This window comes from Colletotrichum truncatum (assembly GCF_014235925.2).
Source record: "Colletotrichum truncatum strain CMES1059 chromosome Unknown Contig_0001, whole genome shotgun sequence".
In the NCBI taxonomy this organism is placed as follows: Eukaryota; Fungi; Ascomycota; class Sordariomycetes; order Glomerellales; family Glomerellaceae; genus Colletotrichum; species Colletotrichum truncatum.
The window spans coordinates 809,243-827,048 of NW_027222398.1; the positions used below are offsets into that span (position 1 = coordinate 809,243).

The 17,806-nt window shown below is 53.0% G+C and overlaps 4 protein-coding genes across 4 annotated transcripts; 2 read left to right on the forward strand and 2 right to left on the reverse strand.

The window, feature by feature from the left end:
- Positions 1-1,777: 1,777 nt before the first annotated feature.
- CTRU02_200194 (spx domain-containing protein) lies at positions 1,778-3,451 on the forward strand (the record flags this gene model as incomplete). Its single annotated transcript, XM_036723315.2, has 4 exons — positions 1,778-1,928; positions 2,015-2,215; positions 2,281-2,474; positions 2,531-3,451. Coding segments are annotated over 4 exons (1,467 nt in total), but the record flags the coding sequence as incomplete, so codon positions are not given.
- A 3,023-nt stretch (positions 3,452-6,474) lies between these two features.
- Positions 6,475-8,447, reverse strand: CTRU02_200195 (fungal specific transcription factor; the record flags this gene model as incomplete). The annotated part of the gene is made up of 6 exons (XM_036723316.1): positions 6,475-6,523; positions 6,578-6,644; positions 6,702-7,033; positions 7,088-7,456; positions 7,519-8,169; positions 8,227-8,447. 6 exons carry the CDS (start codon positions 8,445-8,447, stop codon positions 6,475-6,477), a joined length of 1,689 nt encoding a protein of 562 aa, XP_036585105.1.
- Positions 8,448-11,404: 2,957 nt separating this feature from the next.
- CTRU02_200196 (GNAT family protein) lies at positions 11,405-12,121 on the forward strand (the record flags this gene model as incomplete). The annotated part of the gene is made up of 1 exon (XM_036723318.1): positions 11,405-12,121. The coding sequence occupies one exon, from the start codon at positions 11,405-11,407 to the stop codon at positions 12,119-12,121; it is 717 nt and encodes a 238-aa protein (XP_036585106.1).
- A 1,088-nt stretch (positions 12,122-13,209) lies between these two features.
- On the reverse strand, positions 13,210-16,735 carry CTRU02_200197 (ORP1 like protein; the record flags this gene model as incomplete). Its single annotated transcript, XM_036723317.1, has 4 exons — positions 13,210-14,974; positions 15,473-15,895; positions 16,036-16,131; positions 16,323-16,735. 4 exons carry the CDS (start codon positions 16,733-16,735, stop codon positions 13,210-13,212), a joined length of 2,697 nt encoding a protein of 898 aa, XP_036585107.1.
- Positions 16,736-17,806: the final 1,071 nt, after the last annotated feature.

Here is a 17,806-nt window from a genome sequence, read left to right on the forward strand (position 1 = left end):
AGCCTTCCCTGCCACAACTTGCAGCAACTGCAAGAGCGTGCATGCATGGCCTTGCACCTTGCAGGGTAGGAATACGGTCAGTTTACCTCTGGCACGGAAACAGCTGCGAGACAGCTTCCATAGGCGGGCAGGAACCAGGCAAAGCATCACCTTCCCTGGACAATTGGTGCAAGACTGCAACGGCAAGGGTAGCAACCATCTCACAATCCGCGTCAATCCAAACACCATCAACCTCTCGATAACCTCTCACAGCGCTCACATGGAAGTAGACCACTGGTGGATGCACAGTCGCATCTGGGTGCAGTCGTTGATACACATTTCTTGGCGGCCTCTACAGAGGTACAGAGGAAAGGGAAAGAAAAAAAAGGAGGGACCCTGAAGGATTGCTGGCCTCAGACCCGGAGTGGGTGCATTTACTGGGCCATCCACTTGCTGCGCAGCGCCTCCCCGAATGTTCACCCCTCTCGGGACATTACCAGCGAGTGCACGTGTAGGATACCAGCTACCTAGACGTTACTACGCAGTGTGGCAGTCAAGTAGTATGATGTTAAATCTGGAGCCCTGAGAGCGGATACCTCCTCGAGGCATGGCACATTGCATCCCAGGCCGTGCCTTAGCTTAGACTTGCCTCTTCTATTCTGCAAAAGGTCAATCGGTGATGCGTTGCCCAGAAAGAGTACTGATGTGCTAGCTGGCTTGGCCAAGACTTTCCTATGGACCACCAATGTGGCACCTACCGGCGTCATTGAGGCGAGGGGTTGATGCACCAAATGATTCTACTGCTGCGAGCCAAGACGGCGTATTCAAGGCACCGCACCTTTATTTATTTAAATTTTTTGCTTCTTACGCTTCTGCACCAGCCTCTGCCGCTGCAGACAGCGATCTTGATCTTCCGTCTTCATTCGTGAGCAATGACCCCAACACATTCAAGAGCCAGGGACCTTGCCTACTATGTTCCTGACTGGCCGAGACAGAATTGTCCAGTCGGGTGTGAGCAATTGACGTTGAAGACGGCCACCCTCCAAGAAACTTGCCTAGTCCCAGGGCAGTTAATCGACACGCTGAGTGAGTGAGCTCTGGAACGGGTTCATGGACTTCCCACTTCTAGCGGGCAGCTTTTTTGGGCCGCTAGCACCGATACCGTGTCGCCGTATCGCACCTATCGCAAGCCACCCCGGGCACTGAACCTGGACTCGGCCTGATCCAGAGAGCCCACCCATGCAACCAGACCCTTCACTGCCTCGGGTCCCCCCCTTCCTTTTGACCACTCCCTCCCCCCCTCCCCTCTCTCCATCTAATCTAATCCATGTCGCCTTTTCTTTCCACACCAAGGCAGGAGCCCTGGTTCGCCGTCCTGGCCACTACCTTGGGGAGGTACGGAGCCCAAAGTACATGGTACCTTTTCTCCAATCTCTCCAATCTCCATTATATTTAGACTTTACGCCTTTCTTAAGGTAGGCCATCGCACGTCGCTTTCCCTCCCCTTCCTCAGTTCCCTCCTCGATTCGAGTCATATTCCTCTTACAACGAGCCCGTCCCTCGCATCTGCACTAAGAACCGTCTTTTTTTTTGTCCGGGTCCTTCAATTGCTCGATCTCTTTTTAAACTGACTCTTGCGCCCACCCGCCACGCCACGTATTGACCAGCAAAGTGATTGTCATTGCGTCATCCCAACACAGTCCTAGTCCCGGCCTCTTATCTCTGCCACACGTTCGAGACCAGCCCAATCCCCGCGGGCACTCCCAAATCGACTAGATACTAATACCCGCGCCAATACCAAAAAAAAAAACCACTGCCCGGGCGCGCCAATACATCTCAACCTACACTTCACGCAATTGGCGACGATCCCTCTAGATCAAGGGAAGACCTCGAGGCTATGAAATACGGCGAACAACTCGAGCAGGAATCCGTTCCCGAATGGAGTCTACGTTAGTTGCCCCGTCGATGCGGCCCACCGCCCAATTGGCATGTGAAGAAAGTCCCGACTAACTGGAACCTTCCACCCCCTATACAGATAACGTCGATTACAACTCTCTCAAGCACGAGATCAAAGTCCACACGACCCGCGACCAGGCCACCGCCATCGCAATCCCCGGTCACCAAGATGCCGCCCTCAAGAGGTTCGAGGACAATCTCTACAACGAGCTTTGCCAGCAGCACGACCGCGTCGATCTTTTCGTAACGAGCAAGGCCGACGAGATCACCCGGCGCCTCCGTAAGTTTCCATCAACGGTAATTCGCAGTTGTACGGCAGCGGATTCTCTAACAAGATTATCGCAGAGCATGTATCCGACCAAGTCCAGAAGTTGATCGTCAAATGCGCCGAAGACGGTGATCGTATCTCCCTTAAGCGGCATCGCCGGTTTGCCAAGTATGAGAGAGACCTGCTACGCTGCGGAGAGGATATATTGGCACTCGCCCGCTTCATCAATGCCCAGATTGTCGCTTTTCGCAAGATCACAAAGAAGTACAAGGTAACCATCCCTCGTCTCACAAGTCCGCTCTTATCGCCCGCTGACAACGAGTCAAGAAATGGACAGGGTCACCCACGCTCGGCGCGCGGTTCCGCGAAAACGTACTTGCTAACCCCAAGAGTTTCACCCGTCGAGACTTCAACCAACTCCAAACCCGTTACGAAGAACTGCTCAACACCCTTCGCACTTCCACACCGCAGCTGAGCGAGCCTAGTTCGCCTTCATCCGACGAGCAGCCAAACATGTCCCGCCGAGGCTCCGGTAACGAGTTTTTTTCTCCGCTGCCGCCGCCGCAGCAAACACACCGTCAACAAAACCAGCCGCAGCAGCACTACTGGAACGAATATGACGATGGAAGTGAAGCAGGAGGCCCGGAGGACGAGTACGCCATTTACATCAACCCCGACGACGACATGAGCTTTCCCGGATTGGACTCGATGCGTGCGATCCTCGCGGCACCCTTCCGTCACGCCAGGACCTGGTTCTCGCGGCGGCAGTCCCCTGAGGGACAACGGCTCTTGGGGGGCAACGGTCCCTTGTTGGAAAGCTATGGCGGAATCTCACCCCTGGGCACTGATACGGACGACGAGTATGCCAGCTCAGATGGCATTCCGACATCGGGCTACGCCGCGCATTACGCCGCGTTGCCAAGCATTAACGAGCAGCAAGTGAGGTTGTACCGTGAACGGGTTCTCTTCTGGAGCACCATTGGCTGCTTCGGCGTGTCCTTCCTATTGCTTCTCGTTGCCAGCATTCTCATCTCCACGGGCCGCCATAAGCTCCGCGCCGAGGTCGACGCTGGCGTTACGGTCGGTGTCGTCGCTTCCCTCTTTAGCGGTTGCATCGGTCTGGGGATGACCATCTACCGACGGGACCCAATCGGCATCTGGCAGCGTGTGGCCGTGTATACCACCTTCATCACGTCGTGCGTGCTCAACGGCATGCTCCTAATTCTCGTGGTGGGGAACGCGGCATAATGACGCACCGGACCACCCCGAGCAGCCCCTATTTTTCTTTTGTTTGTTAGGTCATATCTTACAGACCATGCGCTCTCCCATGTATCTCATTGCATTGGCAGCGGGCTACGAAACGGGAGGGATCCTCTTGAATTTTGTGGGACTGGCAGGCGGATGAGGAAATTGACATGAAGGAATTTCCCGAATGGCGTTTCTGTGGTTTTTTTTTTCTTTGAACTGCTTTTTCAACAAATACCGGCCGGCATCACTGCTTTTCTTATTTTTGTTCAACCCACATGGATACCACACCTATTAGAACCGGGAAGGCTGTGCTTTTTTTTTTTTTTTTTTTTTTTTGGCTCTGGATCACAAAACTTTTGTTGTTAGCCATAGGTTTTTACTAGAAAATCCAATGCGAAATTGTCAAAATATTTTCTCATTGTCCCGTTCAGCTTCCATCGCTGTCTCTATCGCTGTTTTTGGAAGCCACGCTTGTTCTTTCCCGACCCACTAAATCTAGGCCATGCTAAGAAACTAGCCTGGGGGGGGGGAGTCAAGAGTTGACGTTGACTAGTACAACGCACCATGCTATTGCGTACAAAGTACTATTACGGTAACTAACATGCGCTGGCCCCAGCACACTTTCACTTCCACCCACGACTTGGTTCCCCACCCGCCTTGCCTGCCTGCCTGCACTGCACTCTCCACATCTTTTTTGTTTCCCTACCAATCGAAGACAACCAGGTTGAGATTACCGTCTACACTAGTACTAGTATACATATCGGAACTCAATCTGTCAAAGATGTATGTAGAAGCCAATGAAACGACGACGCAAAGACAAGGACTTTTCGAAGAGACTTGACAAGTATGTAACATACTGAGCTCGTTCAAATACACAAATGATGCCATCACGGAACGGAATGAAGGGGTGTGGGATGGGACGGGACGGGACCGCCTGTCCAATTCATTTTTTTGGTTAAGCAGGCCCATAATGCGCTTTCGTCGATGCCAAGACAATAAAAAAGGCCGACTCGGGGACCCAATAAAAATTTACGAAAATAATAGGAGGAAAAAAAGCAAAAGAAGAAAAAGGCCTTGCAAGACCTTGACACGATCATTTCGACGGTAAACACTGAAGCCGTGTCGTGCCCTGCCAGTCAGTTAGTTGCCTGCGTGCCTGCGCCGCTGCAATCGAACTCCCAAATCGTGGAGCCAGAAAACCGGCATGTGGCATGTTTTGGTTTTGTTTTCGGGTGAAAAAAAAAAAAAAAAAGGGGGGGGGGGGGGGGGGGGGGGGGGGGGGAGCAGGAATACTACGCCAGAAGAAGAAGAAGAATCATCATCGTAAAATAACGAATCCGCAAAACGGGAGTAACGAAGTACGAATACAGACAGACAGACAGACAGACAGACAGACAGACAGACAGACAGACAGACAGACAGACAGACAGACAGACAGACAGACAGACAGACAGACAGACACACCCAGCGAAACATTTCGAAAAAAAAAAAACAAAAAAACAAAAAAAACTTCCAATGGCTGGCTGCAGCCGCAAGAGAGAAACTACACACTAACTGTGTTCATTGACGCCGCCCCGCCGCCACACGAGTAAGTGTCTCAGACGCACACGCACACCGACGAAGACAGACAGACACACAGAGACACAGACAGAGAAACAACATACCCTGCGTCCATGTTGCACTCGCCTGCTGGAATGCTGTACTCGAGGGTCTTGGGTCGCAGTGCCTACGCGCGCTGTCCACCACGGATGCAAAGTCATTACGGCATTGGCAAGTTCCCTTGCGCAACTCGACGCGATTGCGGGGTTTGCTTTCGTCAATGGGTCACGCGAGCACAAAGGACGAGACGGGGGCTAGAGATTACAGAGACACAAGAGGGGAAAGGGCCAATGAAAGGATTGGAGCGAGGCGCAGCGTTTCGTCAGATCACAACGGTTTGGGCCGTTTGACACGCGCAGTCCGGCTGATTCTGTCGTCGCCCAGTCCGAGTGTATCCCAGATGCGGGCGGGGTGGCAGGTAAAATTATGCCTCTGTTTCTGTAAGAGGAGGCTGAGGAGTTGCTGCTTCACCAGTCGACCAGAGCCTCAACTATTAGCTTAACTGCCAAGGTGTGGCAATCAGCTCGCATGTCCAATCTCCAGCGTCAGTTATCCACCTAAACCCATTTTGTCCGGCGTCGGGCAGAGTATGCCCCAGTGGGAGTCCGTTCACGGGTCACCTGCGTGATCATACATCTGCATACGAAACCCAGCTGCCTCCATGGACATGACGGACGACATCGTGGACCAGGGATACAATACTCGATTATTGGACAACATTCGAATGCACTGCACTGGTAATGGGCTCTCGATACCCTAGGAAAAGGCTTCAGCTTGAACGTTAAGATTCAAGCAGGGACATGGCCCAGCGTCGGCGCTGCTGCAAATCTCGCAATCACGACTCACGCCCATTGAGAGCAAGCCTGCTCTCACGGCCGACCTAGTCTTCATCCTATCCCCTGGAAGCAGCTGCTTTCCCCAGATCTTTGCCTGGCAATGCGCAGGAGCCTTACGAAACACATTGGGCACCCCCCGACGCATAATTCTCTCTCTACCAGCAGTTTTTGCCGGTCTGTGTCGTAAAGATTGACTGCCGGACCTCTCGCATAATCCTGCTGTCTGTTTTGGGATAACATGGTTCGTCGCAATCATCGTCTGTGTGGTCGACAACAGCCTCATGAAGGATGACGAGGCATCCTTTTACGATGGTGCATATGGCCGACACGGATCACCTTACGGCAACGGTGAAATGCCTTCCGAGACACCTTACACTCTCGCGTCTTCCTGTCGGTCTCTGATTAATCTTTAAACCAGATATCACCTTCCTCGTCCTTGTCTCGCAATAACAAGTCGAGGTCGGCTAGGCCCGTGGGCCAAACGCCAAGACCGATAACTCAGTCTCGCTCAACTCGAGAACAGAGGCCCAACTGGTCGGTTTGAACCCGTAAATAACAGAGATTGCCATCTGCAAGGACAGCCTTTGTTCATTCGGGCATTGGACAATGCCCGCAAGTTCTGCTTCCGATAGTGCACCTACCAGGGTTAGCTTCTGACTCTTCTCAAGTTGGGACCACGATCGAGGCTCACTTCTTGCACATCTGCGCCCCGCTTCTCCGTGCGGCCTGCACTCTGTCGAACTCTTCCAGCAACCAGCCTGCGATGACACAAATTTAGCAGCCAATCAACACTTTGGGCATGTGAAGGGACGTACGAGAACATGCCCATCGCTTTGCAGTACTCTCGACGCTCTGTCTGACTTCCGCCATTCGGCTTTCCGCATCTTCCAGCAGAGCCTCGTAATGGAAAAGGAGCTGCATCGTATGGTACTGCGCGTAAGGCCAAACCGGCGCGCAATGTTCGAGGACATCTTCTCTATTGGAATAAGCATTGAAGATACCTTTGGAGCCGTCAATCACAAGAGAAATGGTAAAGTTGATGCCGGCAACAGCCTTCTTCATCTCCATATCCGTCTCGGGGTCTCGGGATGGCGCATCCGGCCGATTCGCCGAGTACATGAAAGAGTAGAAGAGAAGGCAAAAGAGGCTGATTAAAAAAAGATTAGCGGTTACTTTGCGCCTTGGGTCAGTAATGACGCACCTTGCACACAGAGCGTAGGTATTCAGGTTCTCGCCCCATGTCTCGGAGCGGGTGATGAGAGCCTCGATGAGTTGTCGTGTGGCCGACTCAAGCTGGATGAACGAGTATACGCTCGGGGGCTCCTCTTGCTCAGAGCTGGCCACCTCCCATGCGGCGGCATAACCAAGGAGGATGGCAGCTTGGCATGACCGTTGAAATGCGCCGACACGTACCGAAGCCGGTATTGTCACAGGGTATCGTTTGCACATCTTGATGGTTCCATTCTGCTCGTTGTCCCACAGGTAATGCTCGGTTGGGAGAAGGTCATCCTCAGAGGGCATGTCCATTTGAAGGGGCGTCCATAGTGTTGCCGATTGTTCATGCGAGATCCTAGGCAGTCAGCAAAAGGCTCCACCCACCACTCATCGGGTACAAGGACGGGCGGCGCTTACTTATCCATAATAACGAGAACCCACCAGAGAGCTCTCCTCTGCTCGTCTTCGTGGTCGGCCGGTAGGTCCTCTTCCTCCTTTACGTATTTCCCCGGCTTCAGGTTCATCACCTTGCCAATGGCAGCGGCCTCACCAAAGGTCTGATAGCACCGAGTGATGTCGCCATGACCCAGTTCAAACAAGGATATCAGAACACCGCACTGGATGAGCTCAATTGAGGGCCTCGAGAACGCCTTCCTCAGGGTCCATATCCGCTTGGCTGATTGATATAGGGGATGCTCGAACATGGCGGTCGAAGAGAATTCGTCGCAGTTCCAGATGGTAAGGAGATGGATGCACAGTACGATCAAAGCCGTATCGACGTCATTGGGATTCACATCGAGCTGGGCAGCAGCACAGCGCCTCTGCCAGAGATCCGGGTGAATGATGGCCAGCCAGGTGTTGACGGTGCAAAAGTAGATCTTGACCGAAGCTTTCCAGTCGATGCCACGGCTGGACAGGAGCTGCATGATCTGGGCGGCGGTGAAATCCACCTGGTTGAGCCATTCAAAGACAGGCCGCACGTCTCCAGCAGCCTTGAAGGTTCCATGGTCGACAACGGTCAGCAACGGTGGGTTGACGACAAAGTCATAGCAGCAGTTGGTGGCGAGTCTATCGCAGGAGTTAGATTCGGTTCTCAGAAGTCTTCTCTCAGCCAAGTGGCCTCACCTCGTGCATCTCGAACAAGCGGGCAAGCCCTTGTCGCATTTCTTTTTGGTTCTCGTGCATTTTTCGCAGGCGCGGTGCGCGCGTGGCGGGGCGTCTGGGGTGGTTTGATGATTTGACGAGGCCGGTGACACACGACTTGTGTAACGCGAACTCGAATTGACGTTGTCAGAGTCTTCAGATGGCGGCGTCACGGCGAGCCGCTGTAGCGGCCGCGATGACATTTCGAGTGATATGTTCCCCCCCCTTTTTTTTTCTGGCCTTAGGAACTCCAATTCTGACTGAGACGTCTCTTACGTTGGATGGAGGAGGCGAATGGGGGGCGCAGTTGGAAATTGGCGCAGAAAAAAACGGGAGAAAATGCAACGAAGGAGCAAAAAGAGAAAGAATAAAACAAAACAAGGAAGGAACAAAAACAATAATGTGGAAAAAAGACTGCAGGCGTAGAAGAAGCACAAAGCAGCAAAGCGGGCAATGTCTTGCTTTCAGAGCAAGAGCAAAAGGCACGAAGGCAAAAGCCGAACGAGAAGCAGTAACATGCCAAGCTCATTCGCTTCTGAGAAGAGCTTGGGCTGGGTTGTGAGGATTATTAAGGTGAGGTAGAGCTAACTACCTGTACCCGTCGGCAGTAGCGTTCCAAGCAGTCCACTGTCGACTGGTCCAGTGCCGGGTTTTTGCTCCACAGGCCCAGACTTGACCCCCCGGTCTATCGTATGGGAGGGCAAGGCAGGAGGAGAGGGAAAAAAGGAGGATCGAGGGATTCCAAGCGGATCCTTTCTCAACAGAGCCTTAATCCCGGCCCCACCGCGAATGAGAGCCACTGTAGGCCACTGAAGACAACCCCGCAACTCCCTTTGTCTGGTGTAACACGGGAACGGCTTTCTCGAGGGGGAGAGGTTTTCCGCCGGGACTGACGACGTCGAGGCGTGTGTAACCAGGATAGACGGTTTAGACGCCAGAGTGTGCCGTGTATGCTGCTACGTAGTATATGGGATGCATACTAATTTCTGACATTGTGTAACCCTAGGACAGACAAGGTGTTGGAATTCTGCCAACTTGACATAGCCAAGGCCCATTTCACATGTTGCTTTGGTCTGTTTTTTTTTTTTTTTTTTAACAGGACAAGGGGCCAGACCAGATTCCACAATCCGGACGCACTAGGTAGGTGGACATTCCTATATGCGTAGCGTCTTTGGACGATCCAATATTTCGGGTTGGAGCTTTTTTTCTTCTCCCCTTCAGAGTTACCCAACGGCAGATTCCAGATGAAAGACATAGGAGACAAGAAGGGTATTTATCGTTTGTTTCCCTTCCCTCCCCCTTTCCCCTCTTTCCTCTCTCCAGCAACAACGCCCCTTCCCCCCCGATGCCATTTTGTCTTATGTGACAAAGAGGTGCCTTAGAGCAGATTTAGTCAGCAGTTTCCCCTTGAGCAGGTTCATCCCGCATCCGTCCTAGTAGCATGGTAATGCAGCATAATCAATCATATCTGACACATGTTCTGCCACCACCACCACCACCACTTAGCTACTTATGCTGTCCCCCGATCCCACCTCAATGCGCTTTCCCAATGAGGCCACTGATATCACCGATCGCATCGACAAAACATACGGCTAACCCAGCCCCGTGTCTCTTTTTCTATCAAATCCCGAGGGCAGGTAACATCGTTTTATTTAAAGAAACGGTCTCGGCAAAAGTCCGAGCCAATCAGCAGATGCGGGAGATACTGCCAAATGTGGTGGTCTGACCATGCCTTCTGCTTCCCCGTGGGCAGGACTTCCCCATTATGGAACCAATCGCACAACATTCGGCTTTGTCATGAACCGTTCGTCCTCCGAATCCGGACGATGTGTGACGCAAAATTCGGGGGTGAAAGACCGCCAGCTTGTCAGTCCTGTCAGCCACAAAAGAAGTAATGCATACGCCTACCTATATATGTCCTGCTAGGTCAGTTGGTTGGCTCTGGCACCGCTTTTTCGCTGTAGGGCTGACGCGTTGAGGGGGGGATGAGAACATGGCCTGCTTTCTTTCTGGACGCCCGCTGATTTCCAACCGACGTTACACAGCGTCTGCGGGCAAGCTGTCGCTCGAGAACCGCCACACCGCCGCCGTTACCGTTGCCGCCGGGGTTTACGCTACTAAAGTAGCGGAGGGCGTCCCGTGTCAACTGATCACGGCATTCCCAACGAGATGGGAGCCGCTAGGGCTGTATTGTAGGCCTTGTGTTACCTATCCTCCCCTACCCTCCACGAGATAGTACGAGGCGCTCACCTTTCACCCCTCTACCCTGTTCGTTCGCCGTGGGGGGGAGCCGCGGGTTGGTCCGCCCAGCACTTTATCCGCAAGGTTGGGTCGACTCTTGGTGTGGATAACGGACCGTGTATTCCACGTGGACGGGATGAGCACTTTTTACCACATTAGGGGACCTGGAGGGGGACGTGGAAATTCTGCCCAACACTCTCCCGGCGCGGGGCTGGCATTGGGGGCCGAAAATGACTTCATGTTCGAGGCAGGACGATGGCCGCCGACCGGGCGGGTGTTCGCGCAACATCCTGGCCTCGGCTTCGGACCGGCACTCCCCGAAAAAGAAAAAAGGATAACCCATGTCTCAAAATGACAGGCCGAAGCAAACGGCACTTCTGGTTTCGCCGTGTGACTGACAATCGGCCGACTAAATCCAATCGACTCGACGGACATCACAGAACATTTCGTCCCACCGCCGTGAGAGACGTTCCCCCGAAGAGGCCAAATGCGGCTTCCGTGCCGGGGGCCGGCCCGGCCCCGTATTGGTGCTAAACTGCAGCAAGGAACTTTTGGGAGAGTCAGTTTCCCCACGTTGCGTCTTGCCGATTGAGTCATTCGCCTCGTTATTGACGAGCCAGGGATGCCCGTACGCCCTTCGTTTAAACCACGCGAACCAACACAAAAGTCCTTTTAACAGCAACAGAGCCTTCAATCCGATTCGGCAATCATATTGTTCCTCGTCGACTCCATCAGCATTCGTCGCTTGAATGGTGTCATTGCGGACAAGTGGATTTCAAGCTCTGGCATCAGCAACCAATTGCGTCACAATCCACAGACTCCACCAAGCATCTTGAAGCCGTTCATGAACGGAACCAACTGAAGCTCTTATCTCTTCTTATCCACATCGATACAACAAGAATAAAAAAAAAAGCCCATCATGACGGAGCCAGAATTCCGCATCCGTGAAGGAACCTCGGCCGACTCGGCATCCGCAGCCGAGATCTTCATGGCAGCCTTCGGCAACGACTGGGCCATCGCCAAAATGCACCCCCACCGCCACGAACACCCAGACGACTGGCGCGCATGGGCCTATCGCTTCTTCTACGCGCGGTACTGGGGTCCGGAGCAACAAATCTTCCATGTCCTCACGATCCCAGACGCATCCTCCGCCTCGGGCGAACGTGTCGTGGCCTTTGCGTGGTGGCGCCGGCCGTACCCCACGCCCGCCGAGAAAGCGGCCCACGAGGGCTTCTTGACGCTCCGCGGCTGGCTCAAACCCGTCCTGCTCGGCCTGAACTCCCTGTCGGGCTACCTCTGGCCCCCGCGGTCTCAGGACCCGGCCATGCTGGACGTGCTAGCCGACACGCACGTCGTCAGCGACCCCATGAAGGACGACCCGGAGCACCCCAAGCGCAAGACGGGGTGGTACCTCTCGACGCTGGGGGTGTACCCCGAGTTTCAGGGTAAAGGGTACGGGTCGATTCTCGTCAGGGAAGGGTTGAAGCGTGTTGACGAGGAGGGCGTGGCGGCGTGGCTCATTGGGCTCGAGGGCGTCGAGCCGTTTTACGAGAGGTTAGGGTTCGAAGTCAAAGGGAAAGCAAACGTGGGTAGGTTGGCCGATTGGAGAGGAGGTTCCATCATGTATAGAGAATGAGCGATTTAATACAAAAAAATAAATAAATAAAAAATGGATTTATATGCCATGAAAAAAGAAAAAAAAAAAGAAAACTGAACAATTACCAATTCATAATCAGGGCCACGACACATTTCAAGACCTTACGATCCAATCAGTCACCGACTTCACACATAAAGAAAAAACTTTCATCAATCACAATGGCAGAACCGTATATCTTTCTGACTCAACTGCATGTGTTCATTAGGCCGAGCTATCTAAGCATTCAAAGCCTGCAGAGCTTAAAAATAGAAATAAAAGGAAGCCGAAAAGAAGCATTATCAACATGGTACAAGGAAAGTAGAGATGTCCCACCCCCACAACCCCCCATCAACCCATCCCAAACCATCCGTCATGCGCTGTAAACGGAACCGCAGCCGGATCAGAAAAAAAAATAACGATAACTATTGTGAAAAAAGAACAAACAGTGCAGCTGAAAAAAGAAGAGGAAGGGGGAGGGGGGGGAAAAAAAGTTACCAAAACCAACGCCACTTTTAATCCTTCCCATCCCGCCGAGACCAAGACCAGCCTAGACCGCCGCCGCCGCCATTCGTTCATCCTCCCGCTCGATCCCCTCAACGTGTGTTGTGAACTCTTATCTCTCGCTCTGTGTCCGACAAAAGCCAATCGAAAAAAAGAAAAAGAAAAAAAGGGTTCCCTTTTTGTTTTGTTTTCTCTAGACTTGATCCCAACCGTGAATCCCAGGTTGTGCCGTTGATCCCTGACGATGTCCAGTCATCCATCATTTGCCTCCAAGAGCCATATAATACCCCCACATGGCTTCGGGCTCCAAAAAAAAAGAAATAAAGAAAGTCCGTTTAAGTTTTGGCTGTTTTTCCCCGCTGTCCTTATGCAATGTTCCTTGTGTGTGCAACGAGAGAGAGATATGAGAGAGTTGTGTGCGACTGATTAAAAGAGAGAGGATATAGGACAGAAACCAAATGACCGCTTGCCTTCCCCAATGTTTACTCCTGTTTGATGCCGTGTCAACGTGACATGATTGTGCGGGTATAAGGAAGGCCGTTTCAAAAGAGTGCTGTTTTTCTTCTTTGCTCGGATCTAGGTGCTGATCAGTGACGGGCAGCATCCGGCATGTGCTGCATGGGTTGCATGGGCGGCGTGGCGTATGAGGAGTGGCGTGAGTGCTCCGAAGACGTGCGCTCATAGCCACGTTGGTCATGCTGAGGAGCCATGTTCGCGCCGACCGCGAAGCCGTGCGTAGAGGGAGCACGGTGCATGGCACGGGGTGCGTTCGGAGTGCTCTGATGGCGGGTGTGCCTGTTGACGCCAACCGGGCCGAGTCGAGGCACAGGATTGGGCTGGAACGGTGATGCTCCGTAGGCATACTGCCGTTGCGGATCCTCATAGTAGTTGGGTTGGGCACCCTGAACGAATGGGTTGTCATGGGGACGAGGGTAAGTGCCATCATAGCTGTCTTGCTCAACGGGGCCAGGTCCGTAGCCATAGGCGGGTGGGGCGTATCCAGAGGATGAGGAAGGGCGGTAGTTGGGAGCCTGTCCCTGGTGGAATCCACCAATCTCACTCTGAGACCGCTGGTGATACGCGCGGCGAGGGTCGGGGTATGTTGGCATGGTTGTCGTTGAGGTCTCGAGATGGGAGGCCATCGACTTGCTACCACGACGCTGTGGAGTCGGGGCAGGCAGAGGGCCGCCTTGAGGACCACCCGCGCCGAATACAAAGGGGCCTGATCCCATCTGAGGTTGTCGGTAGTAGTCCTCCTCAGGGTGACCCTCGCGAATGTTGCCGAATGCAGGACGGTGCGGGATGTTCATACGGCGCATGCCGGAGGGAACTCTAGGCATACCGGGCATGGCATTTCGGTCTCCAAAGTAGCCAGCTTCCATGTCAGTAACGCGATGGTGATTATCAAAGGAGGAGGCATCGAAACCTTCATGACCCCAATAAGTGTTGGGCTGGCTGACACGTCTAGCCATGGGGAGTGCCTCGGGTCTGAGAGCTACACCCATCGATTGGGAACGCTTGTGGGCGGCGGCGCCGCTCGTCTTTCGCTTAAGATAAGTCTTGGGCTTCTCGTCGGGGCCGTCGCTGCTGATGGTAGGCAGGATCTCGATATCAGGGATTTGGCTGAGACCGCCATTGTCGATCTCGGTCTTTAATTGGGCCACAATCTCCTGAATAGCAACAGTCGTGTAACCAGCACCGCATTTGCTTAGCAGCCATTCGGGGACGGCAGTTCCATTAAGCATTGCACCATCAAGCTGCTCGTCGTCGGATTCGTCTTGATACGCGCGCTTCTTGGACTCCTTCTTGTCCTCCAGACGCTTCTGCTCACGCTTGCGGATAGCTAAAGACCAGCTGTTTACTACACCCGCCTTCCCTGCGCGCTCGTTCTCATCACTCCATTGCTGAACGCGAGCGATCTGCTTCTGAACGAGGTCGACCTGAAGCTTCGAGTACTCATGGGCGTTGCGATAACGACTGCGCTGGTAATGTTTGCGGCAGAAGTGAACCCAGACGTGAGCAGGAATCATGCGGGTGCAGAGTTTGTTGCGGCCGAAAATGTGGGAAATGGCCTTACGAGGTTGGGATCCGGTGTCGCAGTTCTCGATATACATACACTTGATCTCATCCTGATTAGCCGCAGTCGGCGGTGACTGCGGGGGAGACATGGCGTACGGCTGCTGCGGCGGGAACGGGGCCGTCTCTGAAACGGAAGGGAACGGTTGGAAAGTAGGGGCAGATATGGCTGCGAAGTCTGGAGCAGAAACCGTGCGCTTGTGAGTCCTTGACTGGGGATGATCCTGAGGTAGTGAAAGGTAGTTGAGGTTGTCCTGCGGGTGTTTTGAATGAGGGCTGAAAGTTCGAATGGTCAGCAGAGTCCAGCTCAAATTGATCGTGTTTGTGTTTGGAAGGAAGATTCAGATTGGTGCAGCTCAAAGAGCTAAGTTTATATATGGCAGAGAGAGATGAAGTTGTGATGCACTGCTCCTGGTGGGCGATATAGGTTTAGAAGTGAATCACGAGAAGGCTAATTCAACCTCACTCGACTCTGGAAGTTGAGATGAAGTGAAGGAAGTGACTGATCGGCCCGCGTGACCCTCACAAGAGGCTCGTCTGGAGGTGAAGTGAGGCAGAAGCCAAGAGGAAAGACCGACGCGAAGGGAAAGAGCATGACCAATACTGTTGGGTGAGGAAGGCGCGAAAACCTGGTTTGTACATGAGATGAAGGTGGTCCCCATCCTTCTTTCCCTCAAGGCTTCATTCTATACACCCGCCAGAAGTGCTTTTTTGTGCAATGTGGTGCCATTGGATATGCGGTGCAAGTGTGTCAAAAGGGGTAACTGAACGTACCTTAAACCGTCAGTAGGACTCGACCTGTTGCTGCCCATACCCCGAGTAATCAAGATTGCATCGGATGGACTTCCTGGTCTCCCCGGACCCTTCAAACTAGGATCCAACGGTCCTTGTGCGTTGGGATCAGACTGAGGAATGGTTCTCGGCGAGGGCGGCTGGATATCAACCATGGCAGGTCCAGTCATGCTTTGTTGGTGTTCTGCCAACTTGGTGTCGAAGGCCGGCACATCGTTCAACAAGGATGTAAATGGCTGGATACCGCTTACTGTGGATAGCGATGATATCCTAGAGTGGCCTCCAGATTGTGTAGAGGACGTGTAGGAAGACAGACTACTATGGCTGTCCGAAAACTTGTGCTTAGGGGATTTGGGAAACCCGCCCGTGACATGTTGGCCATCATCCTCACGCGGCAAATTAGGCCTGTCTCCTTGTTAGCCTCTTGGACGTCAAGCTCATGGGATTGTGCCGAAAAGTGCGGGACCCACTGAGGCCGGCCAAGTGAATGAGCAGTATAGTGAGTTGTTGAACGCGATAAAGCCCAACAGACCAGATATGCTTACCTTGCTGTCAGTTGTGCATCCGAGTCACCAGATATACTGTGTCTGAAATAGTTAGCCAATGACCTTGTACTACTTGGACGCGAACGCAGTGCAATTATAATAACCACCACCCCCGCCAGTAGCCGGCTCACCTTGGGCCCGTCGCAATATGAAGTTGCGGCTCCAGCTCACCCATGTTTGTCGGGCTTTATTCCGAATTAGCCGGCCCGACCACACAAGGTCGCAAATATGCGATGCGACCAAGCAAGAAAAAAGCAAGACAGAACTACAAGCACCATATTACGTACCGGCCGGGGTGTGTACTCGTCATCGGAGTAATGTTGGCGGAGTGCGCCATCTCGTGTGCCAAAGAACTAAGAGAGCTGGCCCTGGAATGGCAGCCCGATGAAGGCAAGTCGTATGAACTTGCGGATGCCGACTGGTCTACGTCGGACTCGCTATAAAACGCAGGCTTCGCGGAGGGAGCAGGAATCTTGGTGGTGTCTACTGATAATGGAAGAGAATAACCGCCCGCATCCCATGGCGTGCGGTTCCGCGGTGCTCGGGGGTCGCTTGTGCGCCTGGAAGAAGCAGTCTTCTCCGTGGACGCGGTAGTTGTAATCTTCTTGTCGATGATAGTCGCAAAAGTGCTTTCAGTGGTGTTGTTCCGAATAATGGGCTTGTTTCCCGCCGCTACGTTCAGTAGTGATGTCACGTCCATCGCTCAAGCGCGGACGACTTGGGAAAGGGTTTATCGCCGGGGAGAGTCCAGTTTGACGGTTCCTCGGGGTGATGTTGACATAGATTCTTGTGACGTTCTCCGCTTGTACAAATTTACAGACTGCGCAACGTCCCAGTACCTAGAATCGTCGTTGCCGTCGTCGTCGTCGTCGTTAAATGGCTACGTGGATCAAGTCTCGCTAATATAGCTATTGATAATGTTGCCGTTAAGTGTTGCCTCTCGGTAGTCGCTGTTACTGTTATAGTCGTCGTCGCCGTTAATGATAATGTCCGATCTCTAGGATCCAGTCCGATAACATCGGATACGCGTCTTGTACACCCAGGCTGCGAAGGACGCACAACTTGGAGTCGGTAACGTAAGGTGGCAGCAATGAAGGAAAGGGCAAGGGAGCGATAAGGTTGGTGGGAGATCCCAAAGCTTTTGTGTGTGGCGCCCGGGGGGCGGGAGGCAACGAGGGAAGGGAAGGGGTAGGACAGGAGGGCGATGACAAGTTAAGAAGCAAACGATAAGAATATCAGACCTATCGTTGGGATCGCCGTTTCAGAGTCGCACTGACAGTTCCAAAAGTGGATTGAAACAGCCGAAACACCTTCAAGCTGGCCAGTGGTGTACGTGAAAGGTCGTCCGAAGGGTTTACTACCATGGGCTTTGAACATGCTCAAGTGGTTCGCAGCTGTCGGATCGGCCTCGAACCGAGAAGAAACAGAGGAAACAGTGCCTTCTCCGTTGCTGAAGTTAAGGCTGTACAATCAAGGGGTGATTTGTGGCAGTGTCCTGCATGCGGTGTTGAATAAAGGGGATGTCGTTCGGATCCGCGAACCTCGCTTTCCGAACGATGGTGTCGTTTGTATCGTTTCCAGGTCCTGTAGTCTTGACCACGCTGGGACTGGAATACTTGTTGCTTGGAGAAAAGAGAAAATAATAGAAGACGGCAAGTTTTGGGGCAAGCCCGACTTGTTTCTCTCAAGGTGTACTTGCTAACAGTTTTGACTGTCTCTATGAAGTTCGTCAAAGTTTCGTTTCGGGAACGCAGGTACTATCATGCCATGG